At 59.3% G+C, this 25216-nt stretch overlaps 1 protein-coding gene across 2 annotated transcripts; it reads right to left on the bottom strand.

The window, feature by feature from the left end:
* Positions 1–156: 156 nt before the first annotated feature.
* On the bottom strand, positions 157–24520 carry SMG5 (SMG5 nonsense mediated mRNA decay factor). 2 transcript variants are annotated; one of them, XM_049634802.1, is made up of 21 exons: positions 21569–24520; positions 20934–21057; positions 20412–20568; positions 18270–18359; positions 17245–17334; positions 16494–16572; positions 14294–14419; positions 14154–14222; positions 13799–14007; positions 13005–13142; positions 12289–12873; positions 10436–10611; positions 9387–9462; positions 8641–8816; positions 7444–7602; positions 4256–4315; positions 3476–3635; positions 2977–3067; positions 2073–2147; positions 1626–1764; positions 157–1435 (listed from the first exon to the last, which is right to left on the bottom strand). In XM_049634802.1, exons 2-21 carry the CDS (start codon positions 21030–21032, stop codon positions 1352–1354), a joined length of 2838 nt encoding a protein of 945 aa, XP_049490759.1. In that variant the 5' UTR covers positions 21033–21057; positions 21569–24520; the 3' UTR covers positions 157–1351. The 2 variants fall into 2 exon arrangements, with proteins under 2 accessions (XP_049490759.1, XP_049490760.1); XM_049634803.1 differs by lacking the exon at positions 21569–24520 and having other exon boundaries at positions 17245–17429; positions 20934–21023.
* Between the last annotated feature and the right edge of the window lie 696 nt (positions 24521–25216).

Genomic DNA, 25216 nt, shown 5'->3' with positions numbered 1-25216 from the left:
CGGGCTCTGTGCTGACAGCTCGGAGCCTGGAGCCTGCTTCGGAGTCTGTGTCTCCTCTCTCTCTGCCCCTCCCCCCCCACTCTCTCTCAAAAATAAATTAAAAATATGTATTTAAATTAAAAGAAAGTGTACAGAATGGCACCAGGAGACAGGCAGTGGGCTTCGAGGGGTCTTTATTAAGTGATGCCTTAGTCTCAGTCTCTGCCAGGGACTGGGAATGGGGGTGACCCCACTCCCCCTGGTTGTCCCAGACACGTGGTCTTAGAGGAAGGAGACAAGAAACCCGCTTTCCTCTGAGAACAGCCTGGGAGGAGAGGCTAGTGCTGGGGGAGGCGGCAACAGAGCCAAGACCCCCAGGCCCCCTTGGCCAGCCCCAGGGAAAGGGACCCTAGGGGGTCCCGGCCGGGGCCCCCCCACAACCTGCACTCGATGCTCCACCCGCCGCCCTGAGCTCCTCGTGATCTCAGCCCCCACTTCACCTGCCACTGGCCCCGAGAGCCCCAGCTCAGCCCCTCCAGGACAGCGGGCCCCTGGCCGGGCAGCTTTAAGGGCCTCGCCAAGACAGTAAGGGGGCCGGCGGCCTCACACCGCACCCCCTCCTCGTACTGGCATCCCACTCGGCCCCGCACACGCCCACTGGGCGGGCGGGCCCAGGAGCCCTCACTGGCACACGGGCCTGCTCCCTGCCCTGGAACCGGACAGATGGAGAGAAAGCAGACGCGGGGCAACCGGGTGGGCGGGCCCCTGCGGCGGCAGGAGGGTCGCAAGCCCTGGCTCTGCTAACGGTGCGGGCAGCTCCAGGCCCCTCTTCTCGAAGAGTCCCCAAGGCTCCAGAGCTGCCCAGCCTGCGCAGAGGGAGAACGGGAGGTCCTTGAGGAGGAAAGGGTCCGCACAGAACCAGTCAGATGTCTGGTGTTACCCAATTCTTCCCCCAGTGCCGGAGGGTCCGCCCCGGCCCCGACCACCCTGCACCGTGAGGAAGAGGGGCCCTGCCGCCCCTCCCCCTCGGAGGTCCACAGACCACTCCCGTGGAACACAGACGCCCGTGCCTGCCGCCTGCCCCCAGGGACAGCAGGGGGCCGAGGCAGAAGGGCGGGCTGGGGGCCCACAGGCCTCTCCTGCTCCAAGCACTTCCCTTGCTTTCCTGACGTCTTGACAACAAGGGGACCCGCCCTCCCGGCCGGCTCCGGGCCCTCCCTGCGGCTCCCGGGCCCTCCCTGTGGCCTCCTTTCTGCGTGCGTGCGTGAGTGAAGTCTGTGTGTGGTGGGGTGACTACAGGTGGCGGTCCTGGCTGCCAGGGAGGGCAGGAGAGATCTGGAGTCAGCCCCACTGCAGGGCCTGGGGGTCCATCTCAACCAATCTCCTTCCACTGCTTGTAGAAATCCAGAACATTCTTGATGTCCACACTGGCGTGTGCAGCGGCCTGCAGGGCTGCCTGAGGAACGGGAGGGGGGCTGATGGTGGGGGCCTGACCTCCTGAACTCCAGGACCATTCGCAGGGTGGGGGGAGGGGCGGCAGAGGAGGAAAAAGTACCCGTACAGAGTAGTCTGGGGGGGGGGGGGGGTTCCTACTCTGGCACCCCTTCCCTGTTCACCCCCGCCCCCCAGGTCCCCCTGTGACCCACCTGCATAGGGCCTGACAGCGCACTGGGGTCATCCAGTGGGAGGCCCGTGACAATGGTCACCATGCCGCTTGGATCCTCCTCACCTGCCCCCTGGGCCAGGGTCAGCTGTTTGCAGCTGTCCAGGATCTTATAGAGGGTCCTGGTAGGAGGAGGAGGAAGAGGGTCGAGCCCTGCATTAGAACCTGGACTCCATGATCACCAGGGCACGGGGGAAGCTGGGGACAGGGAGGGCAACAGGCAGTCAGGGGCAGTGTTTCTGGAAGGTGTCCAGCGGGCCCACGTACACTGAGCAAGGACACCAAGACTCTCAGGGCGACAGGGGGTCTGGGGCTGCAACTTCTTACTCCCTCTGAGGGGACACGAACAGGTGGCCCTGGGCTGGCCCTGCTCAGAGAGCAGTGAGGCAGCAGCGACCTGAGGCCCAGGAGCGCCGGGCTGACGTCTTACCAGGCATCCGCATCCTGCCTCTTCAGCTTGTGCCTCTCGAAGCTCTTTCCCACCTCTTTCTGGCAGCGAATATACCTGGGAAGGAGGCGGCAGAGGGAGGTGGGGGGTCAGAGGAGAGGGCGGGCGGGTGCCTCACACAAAGCACCTCATTGTGGCCCCGGGGAGGGGGAGGGGCGCCTCTCTCCCTTCGCAGCTCTGTTCGGAGCCATTTCAAAGTGGCTTCCTGGCGGCTGAGCCCAGCTTGCTTTTCCTCCCGATAACACGGAGCGTTTGGTTCCTCCCAGGGGAGGAGCTGGAAGAGGAGAAGCGGGCGGATGCTTTTCAAGTCAGGGCTTCTGGAGACCAGGCCCAGACAAGCGGGCTTTGTGCAGCTTCCTGGGCAGGCAGAGGCAGAGGCAGAGGCAGAGGCAGGGGGAGCAGGGGCCGGCCTCTCCCTCTTCTGCACCCGCTGCCTGCTGCTCTTCTGGCCCCAAAGCCCAGAAAGAAGGGCCTGTACTGGACAGAGCGCCGACCCACCGCCACCTGCTCGTCCCTGCACAGCTCCGGCGGGATGTGCGCGGGCCAGAGGAGGCGCTCCCAGCCCGGGAAACTCTGCCACCGGCCCGACCCTAGAGCAGGAGCGACTCCTGCAGAGGAGCCCGCAGCCTGCAGTCAGAGGTCTGCCCCCATCTCCCTGGTGATGCTCTCTCCCGGCTGCCCCAGAGGCAGACACACTGCAGGTCAGAACGCCCCACGGGGCTCCAGGCCCACCGACCACCCTCCACCCAGTCTCCGGCCTGCCTTCCCGCGCAGTGAGCAGGATTACAAGCGTGTGTCTCACCCAAGGGAGCGAGAGCAAACATGCGTCTGTCGACTGGGAGACCGACACGGGGCTCAGGAGTCACCCTGCCGGGGCCCCACTCACCTGTTTCCTTTTTTAAACTCTGCCTCCAGGTATCGGATCCCATCCCGGGCCCCTGGGTGTTCCTTCTTCAGCAAATCCAGGCCGTCGATCACTGGTGGGGGAGGTGGAGGTGGGGAAGGACAAAACACATGAGCCCGTGCCTTGGTGGCGTGGGGCCCTGCAGGAGGCCATCTGAGCCCATTCTAGCATGTGCTGCAGGAAAAGCGGGGACTGTGGCTCCTATGGGGCTCCCGAGGCCTTTCAGAGTACAACCTGCGAGCAATGTACCTAGCGATTTACCAAGTGAGTTCTTTTCTGTTTCTCCCAACTGTCTCATAAGTCAGAGTTAAATAGAGATTGTCACACACACTTCATAGCTGAAGAGACTGAGCTTTAGAAAGGTGGCAGGACTTGACTGAGGCCGCTGTGTGTAACCTGGGCCCCCATGAGGGTCCCTCAACTGTAAACCCAAAGCCTCTCGTGGCCACACCCTGTCCCACCACCTGCCCAGTATGCCTACCTGTCCTCGGGATGATGACAATGAAGCGGCCACTGGTGGCCAGCTGGCGGATAACCGGGAGGTGGTGGCAGAGGGCCTGGGTGTCGGGGACGAGGTAGGGAGACATTGCCGACTGGGCCTTGGGCTGCTGCAGGCTCCCTTCTAGCTGAGAGACCTCGAGCTGGGGAGAGAGGCAGAGTGTGGGGCTGTGTGGGCCTGCAGCCTGGGGCAGGCAGGGGGAAATGGAACCCAAGAGGGTTCTTGTGCGGACGGGGGGACTCCTGTACCAAGGGCCTTGGAGAAAAAGGAGACAGAAAGAAGGGTAAGGTAAAGAGAAAGACAAGGAACAGACCAATGAAGGCCGAAAGGGCATTAAGACTCAGGAAACGAGAAAGGGAAGGTGGTCTGAGAAGTGATCTGGGTCAAAGTAAAGGCCACTACGGAATGGGGAGGCAGAACAAAGCAGGATGGGGGTGGGAGGCATGGATCAGAGCAGGGGTGGGGGTGGGGGGGACAGGAGGACGGGGTGGGGGGACAGCAGGATGGGGTGGGGGGTGACAGAAGGACGGGGTGGGAGTGCGGGGGACAGGAGGATGGGGTGGGGGTGGGGGTGGGGAGGACAGGAGGATGGGGTGGGGGAGACAGGAGGACGGGGTGGGGGGGGACAGCAGGACGGGGTGGGGGGGACAGCAGGATGGGGTGGGGGGGACAGCAGGACCGGGTGGGGGGGGACAGCAGGACGGGGTGGGAGTGCAGGGGACGGGAGGACGGGGCAGGAGCACCCGAGGCCTGACCGCTCACCTGGAGTCGTAGCTGGGCCATGTCCCGCATCAGCCTGTTCCGACGCGCTTCCTCCTGAGCCTACGAGGCAAAACACCACGTGCTGAGCTTGGGGCCAAGAGCCGGGCCCGTAACCCTTTCCGCAGCCATCGAGAGGTTTAAGAGATCATCCGAGAGGAACCGCCAGGGTCGGAAACGGGTGGGGCCGCACACAGAGTCGGCTCTTGCTCCTGGTGGTGAGGGAAAGGGAGGCTTGGGAGAAAATCGGTTTCTCCGACGGGCAACTTGTGAGCAGACACCCCGGGAGGGAGCAGGACGGCGGCCGGCTGCGCGGGACTGTTCATCTCTGCTCCGCCCGACCCCCCCCTCCGGGGCTGCCTCCATCACCGCCCACCTGCCAACTTCCCCAAAGCACCAGCTCCAGCCCAGACGGCCCCTTCCTCTCCTCACAACCTGCCGCCCCGCCCCCAGCTTGATAACAGGCCACCGCCTGCCCAAGTCAGGAGGCTGAGCTGGCCGTGACTGTTCCTTCCCTCTCTCAGCTCCTGAAGTCACCGCTTTCCAGTCCGGTGACCGCACCTCCTTCGTCACCCCTGCACGATCGCGGTCTAGGCCGGTTCCTCCCGCCCTGCCGAGCACAGCCTCACCGGTCCCCGCCTCCACCCCGATCCACTTTCCCTGCCTGCAACCAAAGCGATGCTGCCGACGCCGTCTGGTGCCCACCGTGGTCCTGACTAAAACCCTCTGGTGGCTTTCCTTGGTCTTCCGGAGGATGTCCCAATTCCTTACTGGGGTCTAGAAGATGAGGTTAAGGATGGAGACTTATCCTAAAAGATACTGGGGGGGGGGGGGGGGGGGGGGGGGGGGGGAGCCACTGAAGGCTCTCTGATGAGCAAAGGGGTGTCCTCAGAGCGTGCTTTAAGACATTAACCTCAGTGGGGGGACGGCTGGGTGGCTCAGTCGGCTAAACATCTGACTTCAGCTCAGGTGATGATCTCACAGGTTGTGAGTTCGAGTCCCACATTGGGCCGTCAGTGCAGAGCCTGCTTTGGATCCTCTACCCCTTCCCCGCTCGCTCTCTCTCTCTCTCTCTCTCTCAAAAACAAACATTTAAAAAAACCACATTAACCCGGAACACACAATCCCACTCCAACCATCAGAATACACGGCTAACACGGATCTGGACAAAGTCAAGTGAGCAACATTCTACAACATAAGCGACCGATACTCTTCAGAACCACCAAGGTCCTGAAAGGAAGACTGAGGAACCGTCACAGACTGCAGCAGAACAAGGACACGTAAGAACCCAACGTGATGTGGGAGCCCGGAAAAGGAAACAGACATCAGCGGGAGAACTAGTGAAAATGAACGAACTCTACCGTTAACGGTGTTGTCCGGTCCCAACACCCTGTCCTGACAGTCACACTACGGTTCCGCGGTACGCACCTACCCCCCCGCAGAGTCCTGCACAACAAAGAACAGCCCCTTGGAGAAACACCGGTGGCGGAAGCGAGGGAGACGCGCAAGCCTGTGTGATGGCCACCTTCCCACAGGCCCCGTGGGCAGACTGGCGAGAACGGCTAACGCGGTCACCGTAGAAGTCGAGCGCAGGAAATGAACGCTCAGGCTGGAATTGGAATCGGGACGCGCCACGTTCCAGAGGGGGCTGGGGGCGCCTGAGGCGCAGCGCAGGGGGCGGGGGTCCACCCGGGGCCAGGCAGCTCGGAGGCGGGCTTCCGAGTCCCTCGGGGAGACATGGGTCCCTAACCCGGGTGGATGCTGGAGCCTCAGGGCAGAGCCAGTCTGTCTACCCCCAGCCCCGGCTCTGCCGCGGTCGCTCCCTCTCGGCTCACGGTGCCTCCTTGTCCAGGGCAGGAGAGCGCAAGCACGCGCCTCACGGAGCCGCGCCAAGGGCTGACCGAGCGGCCGCAGGCGAAGCGGGCTTTGCGCACAGCCCTGGCCACGGCTGGAGGAGAACAGTGTGGCCAGACCACGGTGCCGAGGGAGACACCCCTCAGGGCGCACATCCGCGGCCGAGGCAGGGACGGGCGCGGCCCCAGCAGGCGATGTGACCTGGTGTCCGGAACCCGAGCGAACGCCCTCTCCCCTCGGAACAGTCTTTGGGAGCTTCAGGCTAAAGGAAATGCCTACAAAAACTAACATTTTTTTAAAGCTGTGTAATTTCCCCAGAATTATTTTTGTAATTCTGTGTTTTTCTCTACGAAACAGTAAAAGCCTCAATACGAAAGGTTTGTTTTTAACAGAACGTGCCTGCTTTGAACACAGCGAAGGGAGTTTCTGGGAGCCTGTGCCCCTTCCCAGCCAAGCAGAGCATCTGCAGGAACGGGGTGCTCAGAGACGCGGGGAGGCCCGGGGCTGGGGAAAGGAAGGGCACAGGGGAGGGGACTGGCTTGGGACAAGCAGGAGCCCCCAGGCTTTGGCCGCGACGCGTGGGCCAGGCTGCAGTGCCAGGCCCTGGCCCCCTCCAGCTCGGGGCAACGCGGGCCTGACCGTAGAACCCCGAAGGTTGCTCGCGGAGCATCAGCCAGCCTCACACAGAAAGGACCACCTTGTTCGCCGCCATAGCCCCACTGCCTACAGGACCGACTGGGACAGGACGTCTGGCACGGCGCAGACGCTCAGTCAGAATTCGGGGACTGAACTACCCAACGCAGAGGAGGCTGTAACTCCAGGACTGTCCTACTCTATGGGGCTGCTGGAGGTGGGAGTGACCCTACACGGCCTCTGGTAGCCAGACCCCCCCCTGCCCCCAGGTCCCAGTCTTCATCCCCTAGAGAGGAAGAAGGGTTGGGAGCACCTGCCGAGCACACACCCTGCAGTGGGCAGGGTGCCTGAGACACACGGCCATCCTGTCCACACAACAGCCCCAGGTCAACCCCGCCGACGCCATGTAACTGCTAGGCAAACAGGCTTAGCAAGGTCAGGTGACGTGCCCAGCTCAGACCCGGAGCAGACAGACACGGCCCTCGACCCCCAGGCGGTCTGGACACAGGCACCTCTCACTCCCCACCCCCTGGTCCGCCCGCCACTGCCCTCCCTGCACCCCCTCTCCCCGGGCTCGGCGTCCCAACCCCACTCGGCACGCTCTTCCATCCAGGGCACCCCCATCTGTCTGGGCCCCTCAGGCTGGCTTCTCAGTGAGCCTGGCAGGGAGCAGAGCAGGCAGGGAGGGAAGCGGGCCAACTCACCATGCGGATCTGGGCCTGGGCCTGCGGCAACACGCCCTCCTGCTCAGACTGGGCGATGCTGACGAAGATGCCGGCCTCCGCGCTGAACTGCAGGATGCTGCCTTGCAGGCGGGCGACGAAGTGGCCAAAGCTGCGGATGCAGCAGATGCGCACGACCGACTGAGGGGACACAGTGGTGGGGGGAGGGGCTGAGCAGGGCTCTCCAGCCCCACCCCACCCCCGGCCCCTGCAGCCCAGCCCCTCAGCCCACAGGGGCTCCTGGGAAGGGCCTGCATTCCACGGGGTAGGAGAGGGGAGCACCGAGGCCCAGAGCCCCTGGTGCCAGAACAGGGACTCCTGGGAGAACCAGAACTCGGGTGAAGACGGGAGGCAGGGCGCTGCACTGGGAGCGAGAAAACCTGGGCACTAATGCCACCTCCCTCCTCAGGACCTCGTGTGTGACACGAGGGCATTAAGCTACACTGACATTTCCAATCTATTTTTTTGGTGGGCACGACGACTCCTTCCCCTCAGACAAAACCCTTCTCTAGGATCCTAAAACGTAAAAGACTAAAGCCAGGCTTCTCTGGCTGGAGAGAAGCAACCAAGAGGCTCGTGTGTGTGCTGGGAGGCCGGCTCGCCTGGCTTTCCCCAGCTGTCCCCAGATGGCCCCTGTGGTGACGCAGATTCACGGGTGACCGGCCTGGGGCACCTGGGCGGCTCAGTCACTTAAGCGTGCGACTTCAGATTAGGTCATGATCTCGCGGTTCATGAGTTCGAACCCCTCATCAGGCTCTGCACGGACAGCTCGGAGCCTGCCTAGGATTATGTGCCCCCCTCTCTCTGTCCCCCCCCCCCCCGGCTTGCGCACCTCTGTGCACGCGCGCGCTCTCTCTAATGTTAAGTAAACACACATACGTGTGTGTATAAAAAGAGTAACTGGCCTAGATGAGCAGCACTGTCTCTTCCAGCCCTGAGAGTCCCTGTTCCGCCCTCTATAAAAGGTGGATACAGTGGAGCAAGGCCTGTCCTACACCAACTCGCCTGTAGACGAGCATCCTGCCAAGAAGGAAAGCGAGCTGCGTGGCTCTCAGGAGGAAGCCCACCCAGCCCAGCCCAGCCCAAGGACACTCTCCCTGCCTGGACGGTAGGGCTACCTGCTTTGATGCCAGGTGAGACTAACAATGGAAGCTGTGGCATGAAAAAACCCATCCTCACCTCTTCTAAGGCGCTGAGCAGGGGCCGATCTGTGTCAAAGTTAAAGCGTCTATGGGCGGCCCGGAGGGGAGGCAGGTTACGAAGGGCCGTGTCCTCTGGGAGCAGCAGGCTAGAGGGCAGGTCAGGCAGTTCACCACCTTCGAGAAGGTCCTGGACCTCGGGACACAGGGCCAGGCCTGGGAGAAAGAAGACACGTGAGACCACCTGCCCTATGGAAGCCCCCGGAGGACACGGCCCTTCTTCCCCTTGAGAACAGAGAGGTGGACACACAGGGCCATCCGCACGGCTCGGGAAGACCAGAGCTGGTTGGGCAGGGGCAACAATGGCTCGGATGGGGAAGGCTCCCCGACAGCAGGGTGGAAACGAGGAGGGCACGTCTCTCAGGCGAGGCCAGAGGTGGGGAAAGCTGGAAGGCGGCAGGAGAGAATGAGCTCTGGAGGCGGAGGCTGACTCAGGGACAGGCACGGGCACCAGCAGCCGGCGCTGGCTCCCAGGCTCCCCTCGCTGCTCCCGCCCATCCCCTTGCCTTCCCCGGGGAGCACACTCCCTGGCCGACCGGCAGGGCAGTGTCGGGGGAAACCGGAGACGCAGACACCACAATGGCCGCTGTGTGTCAGGGTGGCTGGGCAGTGAGGCCCATTAACCTCCTTACCCCCAGGCTGGGTTACCAGGAAGGGGGGGATGGGCTTTGTGGGGCCACTGCGGAGGGAGAGGGGAAGGGAGGGTGGTGCCAGGGCCTCACTCACCAGACTCCTGGAGTTCACCGGCAGCTGGCAACAGGTTCAGCAACACAGACAGGCGATTCCACAGGCTCTGAGAGCTCTGGGGGGGAGCGGACAGGAGCAAGAGTTAAGTACTATACCTGGGGTCTGGGGCGATGGCCACAGACCTAGAGGGAGCTGACGGGAAAGTTTACGAGAGAGGCCGGGGACGGGCTCATGGAAGACTTGCAAAATAGGGAGCTGGTCCCATGAGGAATGAAGGGGGCCCATGGGCCCAGCTGAACTTCATCAGCAGCTGCAGCTTTCGTGGGCAGGGGCGAGACCACAGGAAGGACCCTCTGGATCTTGGGAGCGGGAAGAGCTCGAGTGCTGGGAAGGCACCTCTCCGAGCCCCCACGTGGCCATTGTAGGGCACCCGTGTGGAGACATGACCCCGCATCCCCGCCTTTACCACACCTCCCTTGATGACCAAGGACGGTGAGTAACCAGCTGACAGCAGACATAAGCACACACCCAAGGGCGTGCCTGGCCTTGACCCAAGGGTCTTCGCGGTGGAGCGGAGCGCTGCTGTGATAAAACACCTCCGGGCCAAGGCCGCAGGGCCATCGAGGCTCAAGACAGACCGGACCTGAGAAGGCGCCGCTGCCCCGCTGTCCTCCACGGCGCCAGCCTGACACCTGACTCTGCTGCTTCCCCGCCCCAACACCTCCGCCCCTGGATCCTATCTCCGCGGCCCCACTCGGTGTGCTCTCCTCCCTCTGGACTCTGGGCCCGGGATCAGAGACCAGTCCCCACCCCCCCCCCCCCCCCCCCCGTCCCGCATTCATCAAGCCTGATCCCAACCACAGGCATAATGCCCAGCGCTATGGACACAAAGCAGAATAGGCAGCTCTTGCTTTCCCCGTTCAGAGAATTTGTGTCTCAGCCCAGGCCACAGGCTCTTGAAGCAGAGGTCACATCTAACCCTTTCCCCATAAAAAGCCTAAGGGCCCAGCACAAAGCAGGCGCCTGACGTGCCGGAACCATGTGAGGGGGCCCCTCCCCCCCACCTCCCAACACCCCCGGAGCCGCACCTGTGCACACACGACGATGAGCTCCGGGTTGGCCCGCAGCCAGTCCAGGAAGACCTTGACCGCAGGAAGCAGGCCTTCAGCCGCCAGCACCTGCAGCTTCTCCTGGACACTGCGCTCGTTCCGACAGGAGCGCCCGCTGGACTCGCTGCCCTCCGACTCGGAGCCGTCGTCAGAGGCTGTGGCGGGCACAGAGAATGGGGTGAGCCGCAGGCAGGAGGCATCAGGCTTCAGCCCCAGGGGTGGGGGGCATGCTCGCCCGGACTCTTTGGAAGAATTCTGATGTGACAGATGGGGAATTCGCTACGCACTCTGCCTCATTTCTCTATACCCGCTAACGGGCTGCTTTCAAGCAAGGACCCTGGTGCCTTTTAAAACATGCTTCTTCCTGATCCCGGCAAATCTGTGAAGAGTCCGTAGCTGGTCGCTCGAGTGGTACTTATGAAGGACCTGCTCTGTGCTAGAAAGCAGGGCCGACACTCAGGAGGGGGCCATTGGGGGGGGAGCCAAGGCACACAGAACTGAACTACGCAGCCCCCAGCTGTCCACCTGTGCAGGTCAGAGCCCCGGGCAGGCCCCTTCGCCTCCGCACATCAGCCTCCTCGCTTCTCGGATTCATTCCCTGAGTCCCAACCACACAGGCACAGCGTTAGGTTCTGAGGACACAACAGACCAAGCACAGACTGCCCTGACCTCAGAGACTCCCAGTCAACAGACGGCCTCACCTGAGTACTAAAGGCCTGGAAACCGTGGAGGGGCGGAGGCTACAGGAACCCACGGGAGAAAATCTAACCTAACCTTGGAAGAATCCCAGACCAAGCGATTTGAGGGAGAAGCCAGAGGGCAGGTAAGAATTAGCCAAGCAACAGGCTCTGGGCAAGTGGGGGGGGGGGGGGAGTACATTTCAGACTAAAGGAGCACGGGCCACAGATGCCTAGGGTCAAGGGACAGCACAGGGAGGACAACTCCTCCACCACAAGGGCTGCTGTGAAAATTAAACAAGACAACACCCAGGGCACCTGGGTGGCCCAGTTGGCTAAGCGTCAGACTTCAGTTCAGTTCGTGATATCGTGGTTCATGGGTTCGAGCCCTGCGTCGGGCTCTGTGCTGACAGCTCAGAGCCCGGAGCCTGCTTCGGATTCTGTCTCCCTCCCTGTCTGCCCCTCCCCCACACTTGCTCACTCTCTCTCAAAAAAAATTTTAAGGGGCGCCTGGGTGGCTCAGTCGGTTAAGCAGCCAACTTCGGCTCAGGTTGTGATTTCACGGTCCATGAGTTTGAACCCTGCGTCGGGCTCTGTGCTGACAGCCTGCTTCGGATTCTGTGTCTCCCTCTCTCTGACCCTCCCCTGTTCACACTCTGTCTCTGTCTCAAAAGTAAATAAACGTTAAAAAAAAATAATAATGATAAATAAAATAATAAAAAAATTTTAACAAGACAACAGCCGACAACAGTCCAGCCCAGTGCCTGGCAGACAACAGGCTCAGTAAACACTCGCTGTGCCAACTGGGTGCCCCCCGTGCAGGGAAGACCCTAGGAGAGCGGGGTCCCTGGAGCCACCTGCCCCGGTGGGACATGGGCTGGCACCAGGGGGACATGGCAGTGGTCGTTCGGGGAGCAAAGCCCCACACCCGCAGGGCGGGGGGGTGGGAGGAGGGGAAGACCACGAAACAGGCGGGGCGGCACAGGTGCTGGGAGTGAGGAGCCAGCAGGAGTGCGGAATCCGGGAAAACGCTCCCGGACAGCACCACGGGCAGAGGGCCGAAGGTACGGCAGCGAGCGCGGGGATGGAGGCACTGCGGCGGAGATGGCGGGGAGGTGTGGACCCGAGCAGGGCGAGGACCAGAGGCCCAAATACCTGGCTCCGAGGGCTTGTCCGCATCTCCGTTGACACAGGGCCTGCGGCTGGCCGCGGTGGGGGCTTCGGCAGGGGGCTGGAGGAGCAGGTTGCTGAAGGTGGGGGCCAGTCGGAAGCAGCGCTTGGTCTGGAACATCTGGGTGGACATGGCTTGTAGATTGCTGGCAATGCTGGCCTCGCTGGGGCCCAGTGGGCCATTGAGAGACTCGGGAGCCTCTGACCTGGGCCGAGGGGGCTCCAGGGCTGGGGACCGTGTCCCCTCCTCATCCTCAATATCTTCCAGGTCTGATCGGGACTCTTGGCTGTTCATTTCCGAGTCTGTCTCCGCATCAAAGGCCGTTCCCCCACCTTCCAGACTCTTGTCGGAGCCACTGTCCGAGCCCTCGCTGGCCCTGGCCGAGTCATGGCTGGAGTCCGACTCAAAACCTTCACTCAGGTCACTGTCATCCCCAGCTCTGGGTGGATGGCGACGGCGGCGGAGGCAGGAGAGGCGGGAGAACTTCCGGCTCTTTCTGACCTCACCAGCTTGAGGTGCTGCGGGAGGGGGCTCAGGGCCTGGCGCCTCCTCCTTCTCCAAGGGCTCATCTGTGCGGACACAGCAGAGCCCAGAAGTTCTAGGCGCTCTCTGGTACCACCTCTAAGCACACCTGCTTGTTCCCCCTCCTCGACGCAGCGTCCCAGGCGACCCTTCCCCAGCCATGCCCCCATTCCCGCACCTGTGCCATCACTCTGGAACGCCGGCACGGGGTTCTCGCCCTCCTCCAGCTCAGCCTGTAGCCGTATGTTGACGTGATTGACGAGGTGGGAGAAGAGGGCCAGGGTGAAGGCGATGGCCGCGCTGTACTGCTTGGATCCTAAAGCCAGGGGAGCCAGGCGTTAGGGCCCAGGGCTCCGACGAGCGGGCGCCCGCGGCTCCAATCCCATCTCGTGTTCTCAACCCTTCCAAGGATCCAACTACCCCTCGAAGCCTCCTCTAAGGAAAACAGACTCTTCAGGTCTCTGCATCTAGAATGTGCCAGCTCGCTCTGTGCCTCCTCGGGCAAGCATACCCTCTTGTGCCACGCCGTCCTCCCTGGCTCTGATGCCTTCACACCGGCTCCTCCTCGCAGCCCAAGCACCTGCACACCCAGCCCGGCCTCTCCTGCCCTCCCAGGCCGGCCCCACACACACCTCTGCCGGGAAGGCCCGCAGAACTGCCTGACTGCCCCCAATAGCAAGGTCTAAACTCGGTCTGCACCCTCAGCTCACTATCCTGCCCTCTCGTCCGCCTGGGTCACGGCCAAGACTGTGTCTGTGGGACTGGAAGGGGTGAAGATATGCAGTCGCCCTCGTTCGTTCACCAGAGCAACTTCAGGGTGGGGTTCCTCATCCCTCGCGCTCCCACAGCCAAGCAGTGACACAGGTGGCAACGGCACTGCTCACGGGAGGAAGTTCGGGAATAAGGAGCTACGGGAAGAGCACCGAGGACCCCGGATGCCGGGGGGAGAGGGCAGGGCACACAGGGAGTCACCTGCTCTCTTCAAGCTGTGCACACCCATGAGACAGACGATGAGCATCTGGAAGATGAGAAGGTCCGGGAGGAAAGCGTAGCCGCCCTCGTAGTCCTCCTCGCCCTCGCTGGCCAGGCTGAGGGTGGGTGAGGAAGGCAGGTAGAAGAGGCATAGGTTGAAGTCCTCCAGGACTGACTGGCAGAGGGACGTGAGCTCCGCGTCCACCGGGCTGCGGAAGGGCAGGAGCGGCAGGGAGGTCAGAGATGCGGCCTGGGGCGGGCACTAAGAGCTGGGGACACAGGGGAGACTTCGGAGAGAACCGCCCCGCCGGGGGCTGGCAGGACGCGCTCCGTGTGCCGGCTCTCTTCCGCTCACCTGCTTCTGGGCTGCAGGAGGCTTTGCAGGTACATGAAGTTCACCAGCAACCTCTTAATGTCTTTACATCTGGAAGGAGAGGAGCCCCAGGTAAAAGGCCGGCAGCCGCAGGGCCCCTGCGCCCCACAGGCCCTACTCACCGCTTCCTGCTGGGGGAGAGTTTCCGAGTCTCACACTTCTTTAGCTGGTGGTACATTTTGGCAGCCTTGTCATACAACCGCTTGAGATTCCCGTAGGCCCCCTCAAAGGACACCTCCGACTGGATGCTGTGGGAGACGCAGAGGGAAGCTACGGGCTCTCGGCGGCGGGCGGAGGGGGACGGTGCTCCGCTCTGTTTTAGGGAGCAATGCTTCTAGCAGTACAAGCTACCCCCAGCCTCCCCTCCCACGGACACACTCAGAGTGAAGGCCATCTTTCCAGATAAAATACAGACACGACTTCTAGATCAATCAAAATGTAATTAATGCCTTCGCTTCCTCTATATTCACAAACTCAAGTTCATCACCGTCCCTAAGATACCCTTTGTCTTTTTTACAGTATAGAGCACTTAACAGGTAGCAGTCAACAAGGGGCAACCACGTACAAGGGTATTTACACACACAACTGAGTGTCCTTACAACACTCTTCTGAATAGGAGTGTGTACGGAGTGGCCCCCACGTGTCAGGCACTGCACCTGACCCTGTCGGCATATACGCACGAGAAGACGGAGCCTGGAAGGACAAGAATGCGGCCAAGGCCACACGGCTAACGCATGGTGGAGAGGAGTCCCCAACCCAAACCTGTCTCACTACGGCGTCTACGACACCGGCACTGTACTGTTTCTAATGTCTTTCCTGGGGGAAGAAACCTCTTCGTCATAAAGAACAAGGTACAGAAAAGGATATCTGCTTGTGAGTAAAAGGTAGCCACAGATTTTTTGACCCTCCTTCCATCCACACGTGGGTTTTCTGCCTGCTCCCCTTTAATAGAGGGCCAGGGGGAGAGGACGACGCAATGCAAGTGCTCTGACCCACAGAACACTGTGGAAGTGACTCGGCCAGCTTCCAGGCTCAGGCCATAAAGGACTGACATTCTATTTCCACATCTCTTGGGTCATTCTTCACTGTTGGGAGCTCTGAGCTCCCGTGTAACACATCTATCTCTCCGCAAGAAAGACCACACTGGGGGGCGGGGGGGGGGGCAGATGAGCCTCGCTTCAGACCTATCAGCCCCCAGGCCAGCTGAACACCAGCGACTGATCCTAGACAAGGCCACCAGGGGAAAAGAACCGCCCAACTGAGCCCTACCCAAATGCCCGACTCAGGAACGACGAGATGTGCTTAGCACACACAGCAGGGCAGGACCTTAGCGGGCACCTTCCAAACCTGGATGTGCTGGGCTCTCTGGAAATGATTCACCCTAAATCACAACCATGAGTGTGATGAGGGACCAAGGACAAGAGGGCATTCCCTGGAAGGCATGTGAGGCATAGAGAAGATACAACGGAAGGCTACAAACCTGAGAACTGTATTTAAGAACGAACACAGTGGCATCCGTGGGGGTGGGGGTTGGGGGGTGTCCTGCACGGATTCAGAAAAGGAGACAGGCACCTCAAGAGCAAATACTCTGTTGATACAAGGAAGAGCTTTCCTGTACCAGGTGAACCAAGGGACGTGGCACATGGAATTATGAGGCGGGACCATACCTTATACTTTAGTATTTGATCAGCAAAGTTATGAAGACCAGCTTATTCCCTCTGCCTTGAAGCCGGGTTTATATCAGCCTGTCCCGCACGTGACTGGCTACTCAAGTTTAAGGTGGCCCTGACTAGGCGGCAGCAGGTGAGTCCCAGCCAGTTTATGCCGACGACGGCCCGGTCGGTGGCACCCCCACCTACCCGGCCCCGCTCGGGTATGCTGACTCAGCAGACTGCCCACCCGAGTCCAGGCCTCCGAAAACGATGTCCCTGATTCTGAGAGCGGAACGTCAGCACCAGGGAGGCAGCGAGCCACCCTAACCCTGGCCCACCCTGTCATCAGGGCACCTCAAAACACTGAAGATCTACAGTTCTGCAGTTCTCGTCATCCGCTACATCCGTTACATCCGTAACATTCTACTGACTAGATCGAATTTACTTTCTTCAAGACGGTGGGCAGTGTTCCCGGCCGCCCCAGTTCCTACACATCCAGGTGGACTTGTGAAAAGCAGCAGGGCTGTGTCAGAGCGCCCCTGACGGGAGGGACCCCTCAGTCTCCGCTTCCCCTATTTCAGCCAGGAGCTAGAAAAGGGAGGCGAGAAACCCAAGCAGGAGCAGCACGGACGGGACAGCTGGGCCGGGGAAGGGGCGGGCGAATGCTCACCAGCGGAGGTAGCAGTACATAGCTTCCACGTTGTAGTACTTGCTGCCCGCGAGCGTGCCCAGCTGGTTGAAGGGCATTCCTGGAGAGAGAGAGACGTCACGCGGTCTGCGGACACGATACGCACCCGGAGCTGCCAGGACCAACGGGCGCCAAGCGGCGGCGAACCCGGGGGAAGAACAACGGGGCCTCAGGTGACGAGCAGTGGACTCTGCCGCGTCTCCAGGGGATCGCCGATCGCAGACTCCCTTCCTATCAGTCTAGTCCTGCCCGGCCTGGCCTACCGGGGATTTCAGCCCCCGGGGGTGTCACCCCCTCACTGGTGGCTGTGGCTCTCGCAGGGGTGATGGTACGTCACGGAGCCCTCTCCTCTACCCCGGCTCGGTTTCTCACCTCTGAGCTCTCCTGCCTACGGGCTAATAATCCTCACCTCTCCCTATAATGGAGCCTTAGCTCTTCTCTCTGTGCCTCCTGCGAGAAAAACAGCTGAAGTGGAGTTTCCTCCTCCCACAGAGACCTCGGGGACAGGGAAGCCATCTTCTCGTCCTTCCCCTCTGCCTCCCTCCTTAGATCAAGACTGCATTTCTCTCGAGCGTGCGTTACGAGGGGGACAACGCACAACCGAGGTGAAGTGTGGCGGGACCGAGCGCGGGGGGGACCTAGGGAGCCGGCGCGGCCTGCCTGCTGTCTCAACGTGGTCTTCCTCTTGGAAAATGCGGCTGGGGAGGGAGGCCCAAGCGGGGGTGCCACTTACCAATCTGGGGGGCTACTGACAGGGCTTGATAGTAAAATCTCTCAGCTAGCAGCTCGGTGTCTACGCCAGCTAATTCATTCTGATACCGTGCTGCAGGAGAGAGGAGGAAGAAAACTCCGTGATGCCGCGTTTCAGAAAAACGTCCCCTCGTCTGGGAGTCCACTCTGTGCAGCTGTAGTAAGAGCCTGGGAGGAAGATAGCTGAGCTAGGAGGCAGGCTGCTTGGGTCTCTGGCACAATCTTAACTCTGCGTGACCATGAACAAATCGTTCAACTCTCTCTTGCTTGCGGGTAGCTTCGAAATGTAGAGACTATTTGGTGTTGATAACAGGTTCTTGGTTCTCTCTCCCCAAGGAAGGGGACCCACGGCAGATGTAACTGCTTGCAAAGACCTCTGGTGTTTGGATCCAGAACGCAACTGGACATTACCGTCCTGTAACGTCCAGACCTTACTACGGGCACCTGGTCCGTCTAACACGAAGCAGCTTGCCTCTCCCTGTGCATACTGCTTATCAGAGGTCCAGAAGTGGGCTGGGGCCAAGGAGAGGAGCCTCAGGAAATAAAAGATAATCCTACAGCCCCCCACCAACAGCCTAATGAGGAACCTTTGGCTGCCAGGACTAGAGACCCGGGGGCCATCAAGCAAGGGAGCACTTTTTCACTCTGAGAAACATCTGTTGGGCAGGTAGGTCCTCCACGAAGTCTAACTTCTACTCCTCTAGGAGTCCATCAAGAGAAAACTCCAAAGGAGAAAAGCACCGAATTAAAACCTTCCTAACCCACCACTGAAACCGAGTTACCACTCAGACTTTCTCAAAGCTCATTTGCCTTCTTCTGTGTTCACTGAACCTTTCTGCTAACGGAAAGGCAGCGAAAAGAAGGGAACATTGAATGACTGAAGGAAAGAGTCACAGCGGCCAAACGTCCCCCTGCTCTCCCAGCACCTAAAGGGCGGTACCAACAAACGAAGCAGCTTTCCGCCTGTCCCGGAGCCCCGAACAGAAAACAAAGAGTTCAGATTCTTACACAAATCCCCCAGGTACATGAGACACCGGTGGCACGCCATCTGTGCCCAGTCCATCTCCTTCCCAGAGGCAGATACTGGCTTCTTGCATCCTGAAAAAGACAGAGAAACCTAGAAGTGCATCCCCCTGCCTCCTACCTGAGGGGAAACACCTTTCCTAGGTGGAGAAAGGAGATCAGAAATCCACCGCTAGTCTTGAAAAGACTGTGTTACGGGGCACAGAAGACATTCCTCCAGGACACAGGTCGACAGAGGCTCGCAGGTAGGAGTCCTTCATGGGAAAACCACAAACCAGAGGAGATAGGCTAGGGTCTCGGACCCAGGACAGTGCCCTGGGGAATGGCTATGTGAAAGGTCATCACAGAAGGCTTCTAGAAAGGACGAAGAGGAGAAGCTCCGGTGTCAGGACAGTCTTGGGTGTCCTGCCTGAGTGGTGAGGCGGACCAAAGCTGAAAGGTTTGGGTACAGACGAGACCCGCCCAGGAAGAATGGCCTGAATGAGGCCAAGGTAAGCGCTCCTGGCTTCCACCTGGGGGCGGAGGCCCCCCCGAGAAGGCCGCCCACTGGACAGTCCGCCCACGAGGGAGACGGGTGAGCTTGCCTTGCATGAGGACAGGCGTGGCCAGAGCCCCATGTGCCGGGCTCTCATCCCCCCTCCCCCCCAGCAGCTGTGTAACCTCAGTCCAGAGAGCCTGAGCTCTTTGGGAGGCAGTTTCCTCATGTGACAGGGACCAGTCCGAGCGCTGTTCAGTGTCAACTTCACCGACCCTCCAGCAACCCCATGAGGTGGCCGCTCTCATCATGGAGAGCTGTCACACAGCGGGTAAGCGGCAGAGCCAGGATTCAAAAGGCAGACCGGCTCCAGAGCCCGTCCCCTTGTCCACGCCACCTTGCAGCCACTCTGCTGGCTGTGTGACTCCCACTCTGAAAAGCCCTTCCTAGTGTTTTCTACAGACACCTCTTAGCTGGCTGCATGAGAAAACATCAATGAGGAGGAAAACGGGAGTTTGGGGAACTGATTCTTTGAGGTAAGGGTTCTTCACCTGTTTTTGGACTGTGGACCCTGCTGGCCATCTGGTACAAGGCCTGTGAGGGCGGTCTTAGGTTAGGTTGTTTTGTTTTTATTTTTAAAAGTTTATTCTGTGAGAGAGAGCAAGCAAGGGAGGGGCAGAGAGAGAGGAGGGAGAGAGAGAGAATCCCAAACACTGTCAGCTAGGAGCCTGACACAGGGTTTGAACCCACGAACCACGAGATCAGGAACTGAACCGAAATCAACAGCTGTACGCTTAACGAACTGAGCCACCCAAGTGCCCCTTGTTTCGTTTTTAAATAATTTTTTGTAAATGCACGAAATGCAGTGCTGTGCTTCTGACGGGAGAATGCTACCGTGTGGTGGCGGGGTCACAAACCGGGACCCAGAGGGTGCAGCAGGGCAGGGGCAGGGGCAGGGAGGTGAGAAGCAAGGGGCTCAGGGGTGGAGGGGAGGAGTGCCAGAGGGTGGCCAGACTAAAAAGAAAACCGCCAATGAGAGACGGAGGTACAGCACGGCCACCGACCCTGGGGCAGGTGCACGGAGACACGTGCTACCGTGCAGAAGCGTCTGTAATCCCTGGACGTTTCCAAGACCTTCGGTACTTACAAAAACACTGGGAAACAATCTCTGAAGTTAAAAGAAACAGTGCCAGGGGTGCCGGGCTGGCTCAGTCAGTAGAGCGTGCAGCTCTTGATATCGGGGTCCTGAGTTTGAGCCCCATGTTGGGCATGGTAATTACTTAAGTACAAACTTTAAAAAAACAAAGAAAAGAAAAAGAAACAGTGCCAGCCAAACTCAACTGGGAGAAGCCAATAAATGTTATTAATATTGTCTTCCAGAGCCAGCCCTGCTCTAGATCATTCCATCCCTCCCTCCGACTACACCTCAGTCTACAGTCCCAGAACAAAAGAAACCCTTCTCTTTCCTGAACATCTTCACCCTACGTCACGCGCTTGCTTGGATGAACCATACTCCACGAGCCACGTGCAGGTCTTGCTAGAATCCTCCGGCCCGGCCGGGTCACAAGCTACGCCGACCCAGAAGAATAAGAAGGCCAGATGTGGAGGCACAGAATCTTGCTCCTCAAGCCCACCTTTCAGATTTCACTGACCTATGAGGGGGTCGGTGACGTGGGTCCAGTCGATGCAGCACTGAAGCTCCAGCTGGTAGTGGGACTGGATGTAGAGAAGCAGGTGCTGGTAGAAGCCAATCCCAGCCACCAGATGTGTCCTGTAGGCACATTCCAAGGTGCTGCGGCTGTGGATGTGCTGGGCGTCGGGAAAGGGAAGGGGCTGGCTAAGCAAGATGCTCAGAGGACGGTTCCCCCTCCCTAACCCCGTTCCTTCGGGAGGAAAGTAACTTATCTTCTTGGCTCTGAACTGCATCCACACCTCTTCTCACTCACGAGTTATCCCCCCACCCGCAGATCCACTTCTCTGGTCTTCCCATCTGGGATGAGGCTCCTTTCCTCCCCCGATCCGAAGTACCCCTGACCCCCTCCCTCCTTTCTGCCATCTTTTCCGCGGCTCCCCTTTCTCCAGCCGTGTCCTGGCCCACTTTCCTAGCTGTCTCCTCCTTTCTTAGCTTCCCTCTTTAGACACATTTCTTCTCAGGACCCAGGACCTCCCCTTACCTTTTTGTTAGTCTTGATAAGCTGAATAACTTCATAGTACACCTTTCTCCACAGCAGCTCCTCAGCCTTCCTCCCATAGTCCACCGGGTGCAGGAACATGAGCTTGACACAGAGCTCACGCAGCCTGCGGGTACAGAGGAGCACAAGAGACTGACCGTCCTGAGCGGAGCAAGGAGGCATCTGCCAATACCCGGCCGAGAAGTCCCTGTGCCTCCCAAGAGACGTCCAGGGTCAGTCTGCACGACCCAGGACAAAGAGCAGTTCTGGGGGGACAGTGGGAGCCCCAGAGGATAGAGGCAGGAACAGTAAGAACTGTAATAGTCTTCTTCTTCCCCTGCACATTTCTCTCCTTTTTTCCTGCCTCTTTACCCCATCTTTCTTCCCTGTCACGGAGCAGCATGGCCAGCCCCCCAGCTCCAATGCCATCCGTATGGCTCCAGTCTGTTAGATGCAGGAGCTTCAGAGAGAACGAGGGGTCCCCATCTCTTCTCTCAGGAAGGCCAGCGTTCACAGCCCGTTATTGTACCACGAGGCCAGGAGGTGAGAGAGAACAGGTGTCTATATGCGACAGAGTTTCAGGCGGAGAGGGGGTAGAGAAACCGTAAGGATCTGCGGTTCTGCAGTCTCCAGCTTACTTGTTCCTCAGGCTAATGTTCTCTGGTTTGAACACTTCTTGATAAGCGGTTTTGTTGCAAAGGATGAGGTCAAGTCGATGCACGGCCTCCACCACAGCCCTGGAGGGAAACACAGGCACGCAGTCCCTGAGCCATGAACGTGTTCACGCAGGCTGGGGGGCCTCCGATCCTGGAGGAGGAGCTACAGAATTAGGGGAAGTGGGCGGGCTGCAGGCTGAGCAAAACAAGCCGAACACAGTCTCCCTCCGAATGTAACAGCTCTCCATCCCAGGGGACGTTTGGCAACAACAGACGTTTCTTATTGTCTCCACTTGCCGCAGGGGTTTGAGGGTGTGGGAGGAGTTGCTACTGACATTTAGTGGGTGCTGGAGACACCCCACAATGCACAGGACAGCCCACCATAATAACTATCCAGCCCCAAACATCAACAGCGTCAAAGTAGAGAAATCCTGTGATATAAGAAGGTAGACTCTTCTTTTTTTTTTTTTTTTTTTTAACATTTATTCATTTTTGAGAGGCAGAGAGAGACAGAGTGTGAGCAGGGGAGGGGGCAGAGAGAGAAGACGACACAGAATCCAAAGCAGGCTCCAGGCTCCCAGCTGTCAGCACAGAGCCTGACATGGGGCTCGAACCCACGGACCTCGAGATCATGACCTGAGCTGAAGTCCGACGCTTAATCAACTGAGACACCCAGGCGCCCTAGGAGGTAGGCCCCCTTAATGCAAAGAGCCTACACTGTGATAGGCAGAAAATCTAGAGTTTGATCCCTGGCTGTGTCTTTCTAACTCAGTAACTTTGGGTAAAGTACCTAACCTCTTTAAGTCTTAGTTGCCACATCCATAAAAATGGAGAGAACAGTAGCAGCTACCTCAGAGGGCTGTCAGAATTCAAGGAAAGAATTTATATAGGACATTGATATATGGTAAACATTCAATAAACAATGGAATGAATTAATTATGCAAGGGTTTATTACCTCTGACATAAAAGAAATGCATTCGCAGCATAAAATTCTGTTTTTGAAATAGTGGGATATGGGAAAATGGCAGCGGGGGGTGGGGACTGAGCTGTTTAGGCGTAAGGTCTCCTGGATTCTGCTGAAGGAATTCTTTGATATTAGGGTGTAGGCTCTGGGTGCTGGGTAAAATATCTAGCTCATGTCCCAGTTCTCCCATCTGCAAAATGGAAATAATATCATCACCTACTTTGTGAGAGTTAAATTAGCTACTACACAAAGCACTCAGAACAGTGCCTCATACATGGGAAGTGTTCAGTGTTAGTTTCCATCTTTCCTGCTATAAGGCTAAGGAGGAGACTACAGACCTGAAGACAAAGGAAAGTCTACAATGGATGGCTAAGAAGTGCCAAAGGGAGGTGTCATCTCTAGAAGGGCGAAACCCAGAGGGTGACGGACAGCTGCCGTGAGAACAGGTGAAATCAGACACAGCTCTGGGCACAAAAGCTACCAAAAAGGGGAGAGTGATGATCCCCCAAACAATCCAAGGTTGTTTCGGAATCCTGAAACATGTGCTCCTGGGCAGGGGAAGTGGGCCACCGCAGGATGGCACCCTGTGCGGGCTCAGGTGGCTCACCACTCACGGCTACCTTGTACAGGGCACGGTGACCGCCAGCACCCAGAGTGGGCGGCACGGTGACCTAGGCCTTCTCACAGGCAAACCTGAGCGCTCAGCATTTGTCCAAACACCCTCTGGGCCTGGAGAGGGGGGCCGAGCCCTTTTAGCCAGCCAGCCCTTGATGGCAGGGGTGTGACTTACTCTATGCCAGCCTAGTTCCCCAGGGCGGGGCTTTTTCATGTCAGTGCTGTGCACCAACGTAAGGAGTGTGCGCATACGTCTTTATGGACAGGCTTCAGAGTTCTCCTTAGATTCTTGATCCAGATAAAAGGTTAATAACCATTACTTTAGGAAGTCCTAATTGCAAATTCCTTTTTTAAAAAGTAATCTCTAGGCCCAACGTGGGGCTCCAACTCCCGACCCCAAGATCAAGAGTTGCACGCTCTACTGACTGAGCCAGCCAGGTGCCCCGAAAAACATCTTTTGTAAAGTCCGTTAACTGGCCTAATTAACTGGTATTTGTGGCCCTTCCAGCATTCCTTCTGCTGCTGCCTTTTCTTCGGAAGGGCTTTAAAGCATTTCAGAATTTCATTTCTGTAAGCAGACTGTGGGAATTTCCCAAATTTACTGACGCTCAGAGAGACAGTTTCATAGTCTACCAACACATTTATCTTGGGCACGGCAGTCAGACCTTCCTCCCCCAGTTCCTTCCAACCATCACCGCAGCTTTAATAAAGGACAAAAACAGACACCTGCTGCCTCACGTTTATTTCCACCCCGCTCGGAGCCAAGAGCGTACAATCCCAGGCAGGGGTACCCAGGGGCACAGATGTAGGCCGCCTGTGCAAACGCATCACCTCCGGTCAGTCCGAGCTGTGAGGGTGGCGGCTCGAGAAAAGAACCAGATCTGAGAAGGATCAGGAAGACCAGAGCTATTACCCGAAGCTGGAGACCAGGAAGGAAACTTGCAGGCAGGGCCCACGCTCTGACAGGCAGCGTGACATTCGGCAGCATGACGAGGCACACGTGCCAGCCCCAGCCAAGTCCGCGCTGGCCCTGAGACGGCGGGGGGCAGCCCGCAGTGGGAGCCCGGGGGCTGCCGGATCGGATCACTCTTCTATTTTTGGAGCAGCCTATACTCCCCTGTGCCTCTGCCTGACAAAGCCCCGGCAGGCAGGATGCCCACTCGAGGGAGAAGACAACGTGCTCTGGCCTCTTTCACTGCCAGGAGGGGGCCCCCTGCTCTGAGGGGGGTCTTCTGCAAACACCCCTGATCTACAGAGCCTGAGCCCAGCCAACAGCCCAAGCCCTACTCCCCAGCGGAAAGCACAAAATTCAACTTGGTCTCAAACTTCACCCCGTTCTGACCCAGTGCTGGAGCCCATGTTCTGGCTGCACCCCCCCCCCCAAACACACACACCAACGCCCCGCCTCCCCTCCCCCCCCCCAATCCTTGACCCTGGGTGGGAAGACCTCATGCGGGCCTGTTCCCAACAGAGGGACGGGGGCTGGCGGTGTCCTGAGCAGTGCCAGTGGCTCTGTGGAAATCAGAAACCAGGAATGGAAGCTGTCTGGCAAGACACCGTAGTCATGAGGCTGGGAGGAAGCAGAGGACTCAGGATCAGGAGTCCCCGGGTGCCCTGAAATGGGCTCCCATGACCTAAGGACACTCTGGACTCAAAGCCTTTCGCGGCCCGTCCAAGCCAACACAACGAGCCTTCAGTCTCTCCCCCTCTCTTCATTCAAACTCCCCTCAAAATTAGAGCCACGAGGGGCTTCAGAGCGCATCCCACCCCGGCCCGTCCTCTTCAGGAGGCCCAAGGTCACACGGCGAGCGGCGAAGCGCCCGGCCCCGCGGACCGCAGCCCAGGGCTGTCCCCTCCGCGTCCTGCGGGGTTCGGGGCGCCACTCCCTTCCGGGTTTGCTCCGTCTGCGCCCCTCCCTCACCTCCCGACCCGGCCGCCCGCCCGCCGCACAGCCGGGGCCAGCCCGAGGTTCCCGGCCAGGGGCCCAGCCCACGTGCTTCCCCAGGCCGCCCGGCCCCGGCCCCGGCCCCGGCCCGGCCCCGGCGCCCACC

Source organism: Panthera uncia, chromosome F1 (assembly GCF_023721935.1).
Source record: "Panthera uncia isolate 11264 chromosome F1, Puncia_PCG_1.0, whole genome shotgun sequence".
Classification (NCBI taxonomy): Eukaryota; Metazoa; Chordata; class Mammalia; order Carnivora; family Felidae; genus Panthera; species Panthera uncia.
This window is presented reverse-complemented; position numbering and strand designations above follow the sequence as displayed.